At 42.1% G+C, this 15,009-nt stretch overlaps 1 protein-coding gene across 3 annotated transcripts in view; it reads right to left on the minus strand.

The window, feature by feature from the left end:
• Window positions 1–494: 494 nt before the first annotated feature.
• Window positions 495–15,009, minus strand: part of SH3RF1 (SH3 domain containing ring finger 1) — a 304,090-nt gene continuing 289,575 nt past the window's right edge. For 2 of the 3 annotated variants that reach the window (XM_085641812.1, XM_085641811.1), the window contains exons 11-12: window positions 14,664–14,998; window positions 4,635–5,136 (exon numbers count right to left, since the gene is read on the minus strand). In XM_085641812.1, the coding sequence (XP_085497938.1) occupies window positions 4,968–5,136; window positions 14,664–14,998 (504 nt within the window). In that variant the 3' untranslated portion in view covers window positions 4,635–4,967. Of the gene's footprint in view, window positions 5,137–14,663; window positions 14,999–15,009 lie in introns of all 3 variants that reach the window. The other variant, XM_085641813.1, reaches the window with a different exon arrangement.

Genomic DNA, 15,009 nt, shown 5'->3' on the forward strand with positions numbered 1-15,009 from the left:
AATCTCCACTGGAGGACATCTACATTGCAGAAAGCAGATAAACTTGGCCGGGTCGGAGGAGAATGTCCTGGTGAATGGACTCAGAAGATGGGGAGAACCAATGCCTGTGTGAGCAGTAGCAAACATGCTTGGACAAGTGGGAAGAGGGGAGGTTTAGTATAAGGAGTGGCCACTGCTAAAAGCAAAAAGATTATACGAGTATACAGGGGTTCAGAAATGAGAGCGGGGAGGGAGGTTAACTGACACACAGACATTATATTGTACACCCCTGCTATGTACTTTAGAACAAGTTTGCCCACAACAGAAAGCAAGGCAAAGTGTAGCATGGTAGTTACATTTGTTCAAAGCATAACAAAAAACGAATCAAGCAATTAAGAAATTAACACAACTTCAGTATCCAAATGCAACACAATATGGTCTTTGAGCCTTAAATCTTGTGGCAAGTGCACTTTGTAATTTACACAACCCGTATAAAGAGGAATAACAAATTATTATTCATCTCATCCCCGTGACAGGATTATTTTTATTTCAATTTTCCTTACACCAAAAAAGATGGTTTCTTAAATGCAATGTGTTTAGAACATCTAAATTTAATCAAGGACAAAAAAAAAAAATAATATTCACATGAACGGGTTTTCTTTATATATACATACACATATATTTACATATATAAATGTTGCACAATTGTGTAACGAGCCCTTGTTACAAAACATTGATCTCGTATCTACAATCATTCATTACAAAATGTATGCACCACCTTGCCTAAGATAACCATCGACAGCTGATATTTTAACGGACTTTACACGAGGAAACAGTATTAACAGGGTACCTTATCCATGCTGCTTAGCCAATATAAAAGGCTGTGTTATTTTTGTCTAAACCTGTAGCAAACAGTCCTTAGTAATAAAATACACAACTTTTCCCCCCCCAAAGTAGAATAATTTACGAGTGTATCTTCTTAATCGAGTTTCCTTTTAAAGAGAAGCATTATTTTAGACATGAAAGTTCAAGAATCCCATTTAAAGGTAATGAAATGCAGGATTTTAATGAACATCATTTCAGAAGTTTTTTTTGATTGGTTTTACAGTTGCTTTAGATGAAACACCTAGGCTCCTGCATTAACCCTAACAATGCTGGAGTACAATTTGCCATTCGTACCTCCTTTACATTTGGAACTGTTTAAAGAGCCTTTGCAAGGATGCTACTTTAATCAGCTGTAGCACAATGTGTTTTTCAAACCACAGCTCTGCTAGTTGTCATCAGGAATACATTTAACACAGCTGGAGCTCAGCCATTTATTTAATCTCTCCCAATCATTGGCCCCCGAATCTAAAACAGCAGTTCAGACAATCACTGGATGTATAATGTACCTTCCATTTGCTAACAAGCGGAATAGTTTAAAACAGGGAGATCACATCATGTGCCTGAGTTCACAAGGCATCAGGTTTTAGGTCAGGAAATGCAACCTACAATACCAGATATCTCATGGAGACATCTTCTGACTCCCAACCCAACCCTCTGCTCACTTCCTGGTCCGTCACGATGAGACAAAAGCCTTATAAGAGAGTCCAGGGTAAAGCCAAGAATTTGCCTCTGCTCTGAAACATACCACTGCTGTATATTACACCGACCTCAAGTCCACCTCTGGGGTGGTTCATTTCAGACTACAACAAACACAATACCCTGCATGTGATCAAAATGATGCATGAGTCAATGCTCCCTGGCAACAGAAAGAGCAGACAAATGTAATTTCTTCTTCTTGTCTGTTAACTTTTGTTTAATTTTTACCGTTTTGTACATTTTTTATTTATCCTTGTATGGACAAAAAAAATGTAATTCAAAATACAATCATCAACCCCAATGGAATAACCACAAGCTATGCATGCTTTGTAAGTTGCTTCCTGTGACATGCCTTGGTAATAATAGTAATAAAAAAACATGTTTTTCGCATTGTGCTTCGTACCGTCGTTTTGGCTTCTCTAAAAGCTGTAAACAACACATTACTGTTATTCAATTTACCTAACTGAGAAATGCGGAAGACTGATTTGGCCTGGTCAGAATTCAATCTCATGCCCTACATGTCACATCCGACGCCTCGCGACCATTTATGCCACCAGCAACACCGCCTGCACTAGCAACCTTACTATCTGCACCACCAGGACTGCAGAAAGGTCCAAGCCACCCCACCAACTAAACACCAATCTCAGCCAGGGATCACACTACTGACAATATTTTTGGTAAAAAGGTGTCATTCCAAAGGTCTGATTTTAAACAGAGGCAGGAATTTGTGCATGGCTATTTCACACTAGGCTGTCTCCTCTGCAACACGTACAAAAAAGAAGCCACACTAATATTTTTATGGGATCTTTCCTCGTAAGGACCTTTGAGCATGCACTCTTGCTCCCTGGGACATATTCATTTAGGATGAACTGATATACTTTCCACTGAGTTAGTAGACCCCATAATCAGTTTGTAAGAGCAGTTTCTGGGTTCATTCAGCTTGTGTGGGGGGTGGGAGGAAGCAATTCGGAATATTGCCAAATCCATATCACTAAAAATGAACTTATTGTGAATGCAAAATAATCACAAGGCAATGGAATGAAGTACTGAATACACATCATACACAATTGTAAACCGTTTCCAGGAGGCCATCAGCCCCCAGGCAAGAGCAGGGAAATTGACAAGAACACACTAGTGTGTGAACGGTACTGGTGGATTCACAGTGACTCATTACAGACATTTTGCTTGAGCACTAGTGCACCCCTGACAGGTTCATAGGCATTTATTAAGAAAAGTGATTCCAGGGAATGTAAAGAACTACTGAAAAACAACATTTGATCATTTGCTGCAATGAAGCTACTTTTATTGCAGGAATGTTGAAGGATCTGAAAAATGCTAACATTGGACAGGTCATTTACACATGTACCCCAGGACGCATCCATCAGGCCTTAGAAAGTCTCCTGTGCTAGAACATGTGCCATAAGCTGACACACATCTCTTCAATGCACACCTCTCTTGCACTATTATTTGTTTTTAAGTTTGGTTCGTTAATTTGCACTGCCATGCATTTGGCTTCTGCTGCCGGCAGGTGTTTTTGGTTGACGACACAGAGCAGGATGTTTTGCAATTGCCAATTTCCATTAAATACAATGTAATGATTTCTAAATGGTAGCATTGACTACTCATACCTTAATGTATCATAAATGCCAAGGGTAATGGTTTCATTTCTGTAAGCTAATTACTTCATTCCTGGATGGCGAATTTAAGGGTAATAAAATGAACTGCAAAAACCATCAAATAATTGAACACTGGCAGTCACATAGTACAACCAAAATATTTGAGGTTGTTCCAAGATTATTACATACAGGCTGGTGGCATGCCCTTTCCTTAGTGCAGCATGCGGTGTCCTGCAACCCTTTTAATCTTCGAACCAGGGAATGAATGAGGGGTAGCTCAGAAAAAAACGGTCATTCTCTAAACCGGTCAGGCCGGTTTAGAGCAATGTTGACATGCCTAGGTGTGGCATACCCACAGTTGCATTTGTGCTCATGAGAAAATCAGTTTCTCAGATTTAACAAAAGATCATCCACTGCAGTATTTCTAGGCAACGCAGCCTTCCCAAGCCAGTCACAGTCAATGTCATTAAGGCGATGGAGTAGCTTTCCCAATGTGTGTATAAAGTTTAGAAGGAATCCAACAAATAATAATCTCAAAACAGTGCCCTTGTCAAGGGACCTGTTCTTATCCAACAGATCTCCATTTAAAGCCCATGAGGCCCACATGGCCGAGGTTTCCTATCTGGAAGACCACTTTCAAAACCTCTATAACCTGTGCACGTTCAGTTGAAGCTCCGCCTAGCGTTGAGCCGTCTATCTCGGTTGCTTCTGTAGAACACATACATGCTGGACCTTCCTAATATGTATTACTTTCAGGTCAGCCGGATGTCACCTGCTTTCAGACATGTGCCTCTTTGCTTCATGGGCAGAAGCCAATCTAGGGAGAGGCAGAGGCGCCCATCCATCTCCTGCCAAATCCTGATAGATGCCAGCTACACCTTCTGCGTTAAATCGAGAGCACGACTCAAGTCAACTCTCTAACTGGGTGAACACAGAGCTGTAATAGAAACAGGACAAGCGGAATCAGACATCCATTTTCTGACATGGTCGAAATATTTACAGACATACAGTAAATATGAAGTGCATTGCCAATTTCCATTCCCGGTCAGACATTTGAGGCTTATCTTAGTTGGGCCAGATCTATATTTTCCAGTGAAGAACATGGCTAGATGAGACCCATACACAAGAAAAAAAACATTAACGGTTTCTAATGTAGTTCTCTGTTCATACACATTATTTGTTCCACCAACACAGGTCGACAATACTAATCCTTTCAAAACAACTACAAAATGCATAAGACAATCTGGGGGCATGAACGACATGTGGAACGGAGGGGAGTAATTACAATTAAGACAAGGGGAACTCCGTGCCAGAGGTAAGGGCTTGTAAGGAAAGAATCCAGCTTCTCCTTACGAACCATGTCATAAATTAAATCAACTGTTAAAAATCATATTTCCAAGGATTGGCATTTTACATAGAAAACTTCAAGCTTTAAAAAACAAATAAATTATTAGTTACAACCTTGTAAACAATTTTTATTTGTTAGATAATCTTTAAAAAAAAAATTCCAGTATAATAAAAAGCAAATGAAACAGTACAAGGCACGAATCACACTTTAGAATCCGGAGTGATAGACCAGCCAGGGGTGCCATCTTTGTTCGCTGGTTTAATTGTGCTTGAGGACACGCCTCTGATCAATGTCATGTTCGCCTTTGTTACAGTCATCGCTTGAGCATGTGTTAAGACTGCAGTTTCCGCTGTAGGAAACATAGTGCTCACATTATAGATGCACACACGCGGTGCATCCTAGAAGACCAACTGAGGTGGCCGAGGACAAGCCGCGACTACTCATCAGATATTCTCTACAAAGCTTCCAGGGAACAGACCAGTTTTTCCATTGCGCTGCAGGGTGCCTTTGAACCAGCCGTCTTCCCGCTTCTTGTGCACAAAGACAATGTCGCCTTCTTTAAGTTCAAGTTCTGCTTCACTCTGGGGAGGATAAGAAACCACAACTCTGCACCTGAAAAAGAAAGACATCTTAGTTGCACTGAACTCCAACCAGATACAGCAGTCTTTACACCCAGTGTGCGAACAACAGATGTATAAGATGGAGCTTGCATAAATGCACACAATTTGTGGGCATTGGACAGGCCCTTAAAATAATAAAAGAGTGCACACTTGCGTAAAATAAATAGCTCATATCTTACAGATTGCAGTAACTTCTGTAGGAGGATCAAGGGACCTACATGAGTTATGACTGAATGTAGAGTGTTGTAGTCCATATCAGAAGCTGCACACTGTAGAGACAGCAGATTCTCTGTAGGTTCTTTGCTAGATAAAGAGGTAACACTTCTAGTAGTGGATGGATAAGTAGAAGGCAATATGAAGCCCCACCAGCAACAGGGACCCTACCACCCTAAGCTCAGATCCCCACCAGCTCTGCTAACCAGCACCATAGCAACAAAACTGTCTATCCTCACACAAGCAAGGATGCGAGAGGCTCATCAAAGCAGCCACAGACTAACAGAGATATGCTCATTTATAAGGCGCATGCTGCGGAGGAAACTGTGTTTGACCCTGATTGTGCCATGTTGAATAGCACACAGTGGAAGGATAACTAATGAGAGCGGAAAAGCTTTGCTAATGTTTTCTAAACATGTGGCACAGCTTAAAATAAACAAAAACAAAAGCGGGCTTGAGCAGTGAACGCTGGCCGCACCATACCGCTTTGTTTTTATTTACGTTAAAACCATATTGTACTGCAGCCCGAGCTGCTGTGCAACAACTTCAAAAAACATAACAATGCCGATAAGTTTCGTATTTACGAAACCCATTGGCTTTGCCAATGCTTGTTGTTCCAGATCTTTCAGTTGGCAAGAAGAACAAGGTTGATATCTGGGTTCGTCGTGGTCCTAAAAGTCACACAAATAACACACTGACAGTAAGTCTACCCGACCCCTGCACTGCAGGCAGAACTTAAAAGGCATGTTGTCCATCACAAACCCAGAAAAAGAGTACAGAATATGCTGTATGTGAGCCATTCTATAACCTTTCCACCGCTCATTGGGGCAGCCGCAGCGCCAACGATCCGAAGAGTCCCACAGCCTGGGATCGTCAGTTCTTGCGCCCATCTTTGGGTCAGGGGGAACCTCTTATGCACCGGTGTCTGGAAGTTTTCATCCACACAATCAGATGATTGCGGCTGTGAGCAACTGGTGATACTGATTAAACGCATCACCTGTGCATCACCCTGTTCTGCCTATGGTCGACGCCCCCTAAAACGTTATTCATAAAAACGAGATTCTTTATCCAACCCAACCACTACTTGATGGATGGGAGTGCAGCACGACAAGCCTGGCCAGCAATAGGCGTGCAATATTCAGACTTTTCTAGGATTGGCTGGATTTAAAGATGGCACATGCCGACCCCTCCTCAAGGGTGTAGCTATCATTGGCAGCAGGTGCAGTGGCACCGGGGCCCACAGAAACTTCAGAATTGGCGTATATCACTACCCCAGCCGCAACCAAGGCGCCATTTTCCTCCTTTGCACCAGGTCCCACGGTATCCTTGCTACCCGGCTTCTGCCCCATCTACTTTGGAACTATAAAAGGGCCAAATTGTACACAGACTATGCTACGGCACAGGGCTAACGTTCCCTCATTCTTTCCGTGGTCTTATTTATTGCCTATTTCATGAAATAAACTGGTACAGAACCGTACCGGCCGCTCACACCTCTATCCACTCTCATTCGACCCCGCACCATCGATTTATAGGCGCAATCTCCAAATATCACCTCGTAAAATAAAGCTCCCCCTCCATCAAGCCTGACGTTCTATGTGCCACCGCCGCTTTCTGTCGGGTCTGTCTCTAGTAACGCTCACCACGTCACCCTCGGAACAGGTTTCAAGAAGATTGCTATAAAATGAATTAATATTAGGTATTTGATGGGAACCGCTGTTTACAGCAGCAGGAGAAAGGGGCGCACAACCATTTCTGCTTTAAAACGTCTGCCTCAAGCACTCAGAAACTCATTTAATCTAAGCCCTGTCTCCATTAAGTTCACCCCTAGGCCTGATGCTGTCAGAATATTAAAGGGATATGATTTTATGTTAGAAGCAATTTCCCTTCTTTGCATAAAACGGCTAAAGTGCCCAGGAGAAGTCAGCTTCATTTCCCACACTGTTACTGCACCTCTTGAAAGAGAGACTATGCGGGTGTAGCAGGTCTAATGAGAAAAGGCTGGGAAAATAGAAGGGGGAAGCAGGAGGAAAGAATGTAGCGTGTAAAGGAGGAGGGGAAAAAAAAGGTTTGAAGGAACAGAGGAAAAGAGGGAAGGGGCTAAAGAGGGAAGGGGGAAATCCGTCTGAAAGGTGACACATGTTAAAGAGGGACATCTTGTTTGATGAGGAAAGGCACCAGGGCGGGTGCAAGACCAACCAGCCACCTTACTGAGTTTGACAGACTATGCTATGCTATGGGATTTATAAAGCACATGGCGACCCGGAGGCTTCCCAGCGCTAGCGGACGGAAATACCACTACACCAAGGCCAGAAGACTTCAGAGGATACCACACCAGCCCTCTTTTAGTCACGGTTCCTGTCCTATGACGGGCTCATTCTTGTATAGTACGGAATCTGGTAAACTATTTCAGTAAATTATGTAATATTACAATCGGTCACAAGATTATGAAATGTGCAGTGCTCTTAGAAATGGCAGAATTGCGATATGAATGCGCTGTACATTAAAAAAATAAGTAACTAGGAAGATTGTGACACAGAATAAGATTGCTGTTAATTATTCGGAAAATTCCAATGGTCTGAAAAAGCCTGATGGATGGAAGAATTACAGAAGGTGAAGGGCTTCTGAGCACTAGACAAACAACCAAATGTTTGGAGGTCTCATTACCCCTTATACGCCCTCATTAAAACACACTATTTCTTTCACACCCACCTCTTAATACTGAATTAGAACCGTGTTTCACGGTCATAACGTAAATACACCACAAAACAACCACTTTTATTTATTTCTAGATATACATTTATTTGTAAAATAATGGGGATAAATGTATGCCAATAAATGCCGTTTGTAGCTAATAAATAATTGAAAATTAAATGTGCGTTGCACCTGTTTAATTGAATTCAAACTATTCAGAAGCCAGTTCTAATTATCAAAAAGGAGAACAAACAAACAAAAAGTAGAAGAACACACCTTTAAAAATCACTATTTGCAATGTTATTTGGACCTTCAAAGTTAGTGAAGCAATCTAACCATTTGACTTGCCTTGCCAACCGTTATCTACTTGTCCATAAGGGACAAAATAACCAAAATCAATGTCCATTCAAAAAGAAGCCAACCCTTCTTGGGGTGCGTCATTAGTTCAGTTGGTGGCTGAAAGCGAGGCAAAAAACAACCACCATTCGTTTTCATCTTTCAGCCATTTTTGACACGGCTAACCTTACCCTGCTTCTGGAAATACTTTGGGCGGTGACTCGCACAATCCCCAGATTTCCATCTTTATCCTTGTCAGAAAGAAGTCAAATGCTAGGCATGTCTTGTTTTTTTCTAACTTTGGCTGAGGAGCTGGGGCAACAGGCAGTGGGGCCCTCAGGCATAACTCTCTTGGGTTTTTCATTTGCAAACAGGTTTTCCCTTTTTATACAGATCTATTCACACATCTGTTACATTTCGATGAGGTACAAATTCTCCTTCTGCCAACATCCTTCAGGATGTGGTTTGTAGGATACATGCAAATTAGGAGATTTTTCAAGCCGCGTAAGCAGAGATAACGGTTCTTACCCATGAGTTTACACTATGGCCAACCAAAACCAACGAGGCTCTGCCCTCTACTGGTAGCAAAGGCTACTTACTCAAGTAGTATCCTGGATCGCGATGCCACTCTAGTTTTAAGGGCTTCTCTCAGGGCTTGCTATTCTCTTGCTACAAGATGACAAATGATCTGAACAACATCATTTCAGGACATCTGCACAACAGTCTATACCGGAGGTTGGCAAACTAATAAGAAGGTCATGGAGTAAAGTATTTGTAGACGAACTGCTAAGTGCCATAATGCGCTTTGCCCTGAGCTGGACAAGACTGCACAAGGCTCACACGTCGTCCATTTATGGGTCTTGTTTGATCATAGATAGATTTCCTCACTATCCTCCTGGCAAGGCACTTCACTCCACACAGCAGCATCTTCTACAAGTACTTTGTTTAGAGACTCAGAATTGTTCACTCGCTGCAGGGCGTGCCACCATGTGAGATGTTTAATTTGAAAGATGAAGATTTCATGAACTGCGCAAAGTAAGGCACCTTGTTTAATAGTTTATGAACTTATTCTGGAATTTCTGTGACTGTAAGACACCAAACACGTCACATTGCCTAGTGGTCACTAAGGAGCAAAGTGAGGATTGTTGCTTCAAATGTAGTTCTGCTGCCCTAGGAGTCTACCTCTGTGGTGTAATTCGGAACATTATAAAGCCAAATCATCGTCAGTCCTCTCTGCTATGGAGTGAAAAGCACAGTGGCGGCTCCTCCTCTAAGGAGGAGGAGCGTCTCCCCATTCCTTTACATTAGTAATGTAAAGGAAACATAAAATGATAATAACTCATGTTATCATTATTTTATGTTTCCTTCTGCTGCAGTGTGGCAGGGCGGGCTGCTCTGACGACAGAGGAGCAGGGAAGGAGTGGTTGGCCCACTCTTAAGTGCACATGACTGTGGGCCGGCCCGACATTCATGCACACTTCGCATCTTCCCAATGCGGGCGGCATGCAGCCTGCACGGAGAACATGCCCAGGCCCCCAATCCCTGGCTGAGCGCCGATCCACGGTGCTCAGACCAATCAGAAAAAATGTCGCCCCTCCTGCCCCGTGATAGCAGACACTACTGGTAAAGCAGTTTGCTGCAATCAAATTTACATGCCAAGAAACTGACCCCATAAGTGCTGTGTTTTCTAAAGGATCCACTGTCTTTTCTTAAGGATGCAGCTATGTTTGTAAAGTCAATGATCCCTTAAATTCTACAGTAAGTTAGTGATGAGAAGCCTGATTAAGCAACACAAAAATGCTAAAGGGAAGAGAATCACACACAGTGCACATCACAGGACCACTGCCAGGGTTACATGTAGCAGGCTGATAAAGAGCCCTTCAAGGTGGGCAGCGTGCACAGCGGTGGTAATTCAACTCGCTAGCTTAGAATACTAAGGTTTCTCCTTATTCACATGTTCTCCAGCCAAGCAAAGGGAATCCATCATAAGGAAGCTAATTCATGGGAACAGCAGAAAACAGAGTACAGTCACCATTAGAAGCTAGGATCTCATTAAAAGAGATACTGTTCACTTCAGTTAAAAGGTGACTATACTGGCTCCCATGCTAAATAACGTCAAACTGTGGCATATAATTTCCATGTGCCTCAAAAACCCAGCACTAACTGGTATGTAAAATACGTTCATACTTAAGAAGTACTGGCCTTTACGTCCTGTATATTCATTGACTCAAGCTCGCCTCCAAGGCTGGTCGAGCTTTCTTCATTTAGGGATTTCACATCTGGAATTACTTACCTTTCGGAGTACGCCGCTCTCAGTTCAATGCGTAAGGATGGATGGGCTTTGAACACTCTATTCTAGGTTGCGTGGGGCTTATTACCACCCCACCAAGAGACCGCTAGAGAGGTAGTGTGCACACTGTAAGTGCAATCAAGACACATGCCTTCAAACACCACACCCAGTGGGCCATCTTATAGCCACAACACCCATAATCCCATTTTTATGAAAAACATTTATCAGCAACTATCTTGGCAGAAAGTGTTTCCCTTAGCAATCATGATTCGGCCCAGAAATATTTAAACAACTACATTAAGGGATTATGAATAATCTTTTGTTTTCTTGTGTGGGGATAAATTGTGACCGCACACACCCCAACAGTGGTGAATTAAAAGATGAATCATGGGGAGTCCCACAGACATATACAAATATACCATAAAAGGGCAAGGCTGGAAGTAAATTGTTACCATGCAAGTCGAACCACAAGATGAGATCACCGAATGGTTGCAATGGCTCTGATTCACCAGTTTATGATATTTTGATGCCAAGCTTATGGAAGCAATAATCAACTACATGTGTGCGCCTGAACTTTGACTAACTTATCTCCACGGTGAGTCTGAAATCTACTACAAAAACTGTCACCTAACGGGCAACTCAATTTTATTAAAATACCCTCCACACAAGGTCTAAAAGTAATTCTCCTCTACTGTGATACTAATTCTCATTTAATCAACAAAGGCATTAGGAAAGAACTGTGGAACGCTACCAACCTGTCCTTATTCTAGCCCCTTCAGTGCTCTAGGTGGCCCACCATCCTAATCAAGGCACCATTTAGTAATCTGCTAGACATCATATCCAAAATTCTCCAGTTACAAAAAAGAACCGTGACTATAAATTAATTAATAGCAAGACGGTCCACACAAACTGGTCAAAAGTAATTCATTTAACAGCTATTCTGAAATCAGCTGTAACGGCTAATCTTAAATCCTGAAAGAAGAAGGCCTAATTTGCACCCAGAGAAGACCGAAACAATTGTCAACAAGTTACCCCACCTGCAGACTAAGCAAGTTTAGAACACTGGAATGTTGGGAGCTCCACTAAAGATAATGGAGTGCTCTGAGCTTCTAACGGCCGGTAGAAGCACGGAGCTCCAACATTCCAATGTTTGTTCACAGCTGTTACTGTGAACGAAAGGCCTCGCGAAGCCTGAGGGGATTTCATTTAAATCCCCACGGGCTCTGTGAGGCCTGTGTTTTACAAATTAGAACATTCGGCCCTCTAGGGGAGGAATGTTCTAACGAGCTCAACTGGCCAGGCTTGCTGCTTTGTTAAAGGCCCTCACCTTCGGCTCAGGCCATTAACGCTGAAGCGGGTCTTTATTGGCCGGTAGAGGCCGCTATGGTGGGCTCTAGGCTAGAATATACCATGGTTCTCTATGGAACAAAATTAAGTACTTGACTCGAACAGTGAAATGACATCTCTGTACTGAACCACAAAGCCCTCTAGGAGGGGAATGTTCTAGCGGGCTCAACTGGCCAATAAAGGCTTGCTGGTTTGTTAAAGGCCTTCACCTTCGGCTCAGGCCATTAACGCTGAAGCGGGTATTTATTGGCCTGTAGAGGCCGCTACGGTGGGCTCTAAGGCTAGAATATAGCATGGTTCTCTATGGAACTAAATTAAATACTTACTTGATTCTCGAACAGTGAAATTACATCTCTGGATTGAACCACAAAGTTCATTTTAATTAAGGCTCCCTGTTTTCCGTTTGTACTGATTTTTCCAGATAAATACAGACAGAAAACATTCATTTTCTTGTCTGTATTTATTTTTAAGTGTGGGTAAAAACGGAAATTGAGTTGCTTTTGGAGTAATTCTAAATACTGTCTACCAGGCCAATAGATGTGTGGATTGATAGTTAAGGGGGTTAAAAAAGAAAGGAATTTTAGTAAAGAGGCTTTAACAGCAGCAGATATGCATAAGGTTTGATACTGAAATTTGCATATTTTCATGTAAGTGCACTGATTTATCTTCTGCGGGTGTTCACAGCACTGAAACCTGTCAGACATTCAAGCATAAGAGCATATTTCTCGGTTAAATAAATGTGGAACTATACTAATTTCAGCTTAATTTTTCCTCAAAACCCAAAATAAATATGGATAAATACAGATAAAATTAGCAAAAAATAAATAAGGATACAGACGGAAATGGCAAAAAAATAAATACCATAATACAGGGAGCCCTAAATTTAATGCATATCATATTTTCACATTTGCATGAATATTAAACTATTTTTCATGATCTACAACCCCCGCTGCTTGCAACCTTTTCCTATTAACACACCAAAAAAGAATAAGGCTGGCTTCCCTACTGCTATAACTTTGGCTTACACTGTGGTGGTAGTTTACATCCCACTAAGAGAACATGCAGATGCAATACTTAGTCTTTGGAGTGCATTCTGAGCCCATCCCATGACTGATGTTTCCTCTACAAAATGAAGGCTATGTACAAATTAGCAAGAAATGCTATACCGAATTAAATAAAGCATTACTGAGGTTGGTGGTGTACGGGTTAAACAAAGTTGATTAAGAAAACAATTTCAGTCCAACGCCAACAGAAATCTAAAAACAGAAACATAATTCTCACTTGTGGCACATGTGGATCCTGCAACATTAGGCAATTAAAAATATTTCACTATGAAAAGGTGGTTAGGATCAGCTCTCATATTTTGATTATGCAATCCAGCGTTACTAGATGTAACCACGAAAGATGTACACAGGTCACAAAATGGCTGCAGAAACTATTTTGAGGACTGGTCTAGAGGAGGCTTTAAATTGTCTTGTTCCAAAAAAGTGAATTGAAATTTATACGTTTATGCATAAATACATATATACATTTTTTGTCAACCCTTTTCTTCCACTGGTCTGTTCAAGTGTCATTGACATGTTTCCACCCACCACAGCATACAACGTGGGGCAATGGGTCAGCCCAGTTCAGTACTGATTCTCTTCACAGTGAGTGATGGCATTTTACTTGGACACATCCACATAAAAAGTAGGCCAATTCATGGCAAGTACAGCTTTTAGTTCTACTTTCATTTTATGCTTGTTTAAATTTATTTTCGCAGTGTCGTTTGATTACCAATAATTCTGGAAACATATGAATGTTACCTTTAGACGGCGTAGTATTTTTTCAAGCCAACGAAAGGTAAGCAGTGTGTGGGCACTAAGCACACAAACTTTTTGGTATGGCCCACAAAATGTTTTTTGCAGACAAATAAAAGCGGTCCGCTAGGTGAGTCTAACATCGGGTTTTCTGTATGGCCCATGAAATGTTAAAAGAAAGGAAGATATGGAAATTTCAGACCGACTGACTTTATGCACTGTTGCTCTTCTGGCATTCTAGCAGCCTGTGTCTATGTGCAATAGCTTGTTATTGGGTGCCCGGAGTGTACTGCTGCCTTATACTGAAGCCGGGGTGTGACTCAATGGTGGATCAGTTCACCAAGTTGTATAGAACTCCTTCTTTTGGCACTCCCTCGCATTAGAATAATTATGGACATAATTATTATTGTAACCAGTTTTTCCAATTGTTTCTTTTCAGAGTTTTGTCTCATTGGTTCAATAGAGACAAGAGTAATACCGTTTAAAACAGAACAAAATGTTTTTCAGGAGTATGTGAGCGGTCTAATTATTATCAAGGAATCACACGAGTGCCCTAGGAAATGCTAACATTGCTCCAGGCTCTTTCTAGTTAATAGTTTAGGCCACCTCAGAACTCAGTCTAGTAAAATAGCTCATCGAATTGGTAGCCCACTGCTTCGATTGGCTTCTGACCTCTAAATTCACAGGTTCAAACATCAGCAGTACTGACTCTGTTTTTCATCCTCTTGAGGTCACTAAAGTGAGTACCACTGAACTAGGTTGCAGTATAAGCACTGAATGTACTACATTAGGAACAAAGTAGGAACCTATTTACTTTATGGGTTGACTCTTAAGTAAACTTACCTTTCACAAACAACCGGCCTAGGATCGTTCAGACCTGGGACCAGAGATGAACATGGCTGCCTCGGCGGTGGAGCAATTGGTACACTTGTGTCCAAGGAACTTGTCTTTCGATGGAGAGTCTCCTGAGCTGCTGCAGAAGTGTCACTGTCCACGGGGCAGGATCCTGCTCGGCCATGGCTGACTCCAGCTGGCACCTCAGGTCCTACGGCGCCCTGAAGAGCCAGTTCCACCGCCCCTTGCTCCACTTCCAGGGTCGGCGACTGTGGCGGCGAACCTCGAGGCTTGCGCTTGGTAGAGGCTCCAGAAAGTAACTTTAGCAGACCCTTTTTCTCTTTCTGGAAAGGGA

The sequence above is a fragment of the Triturus cristatus genome, chromosome 2_2 (genome assembly GCF_964204655.1).
Source record: "Triturus cristatus chromosome 2_2, aTriCri1.1, whole genome shotgun sequence".
Lineage (NCBI taxonomy): Eukaryota > Metazoa > Chordata > Amphibia > Caudata > Salamandridae > Triturus > Triturus cristatus.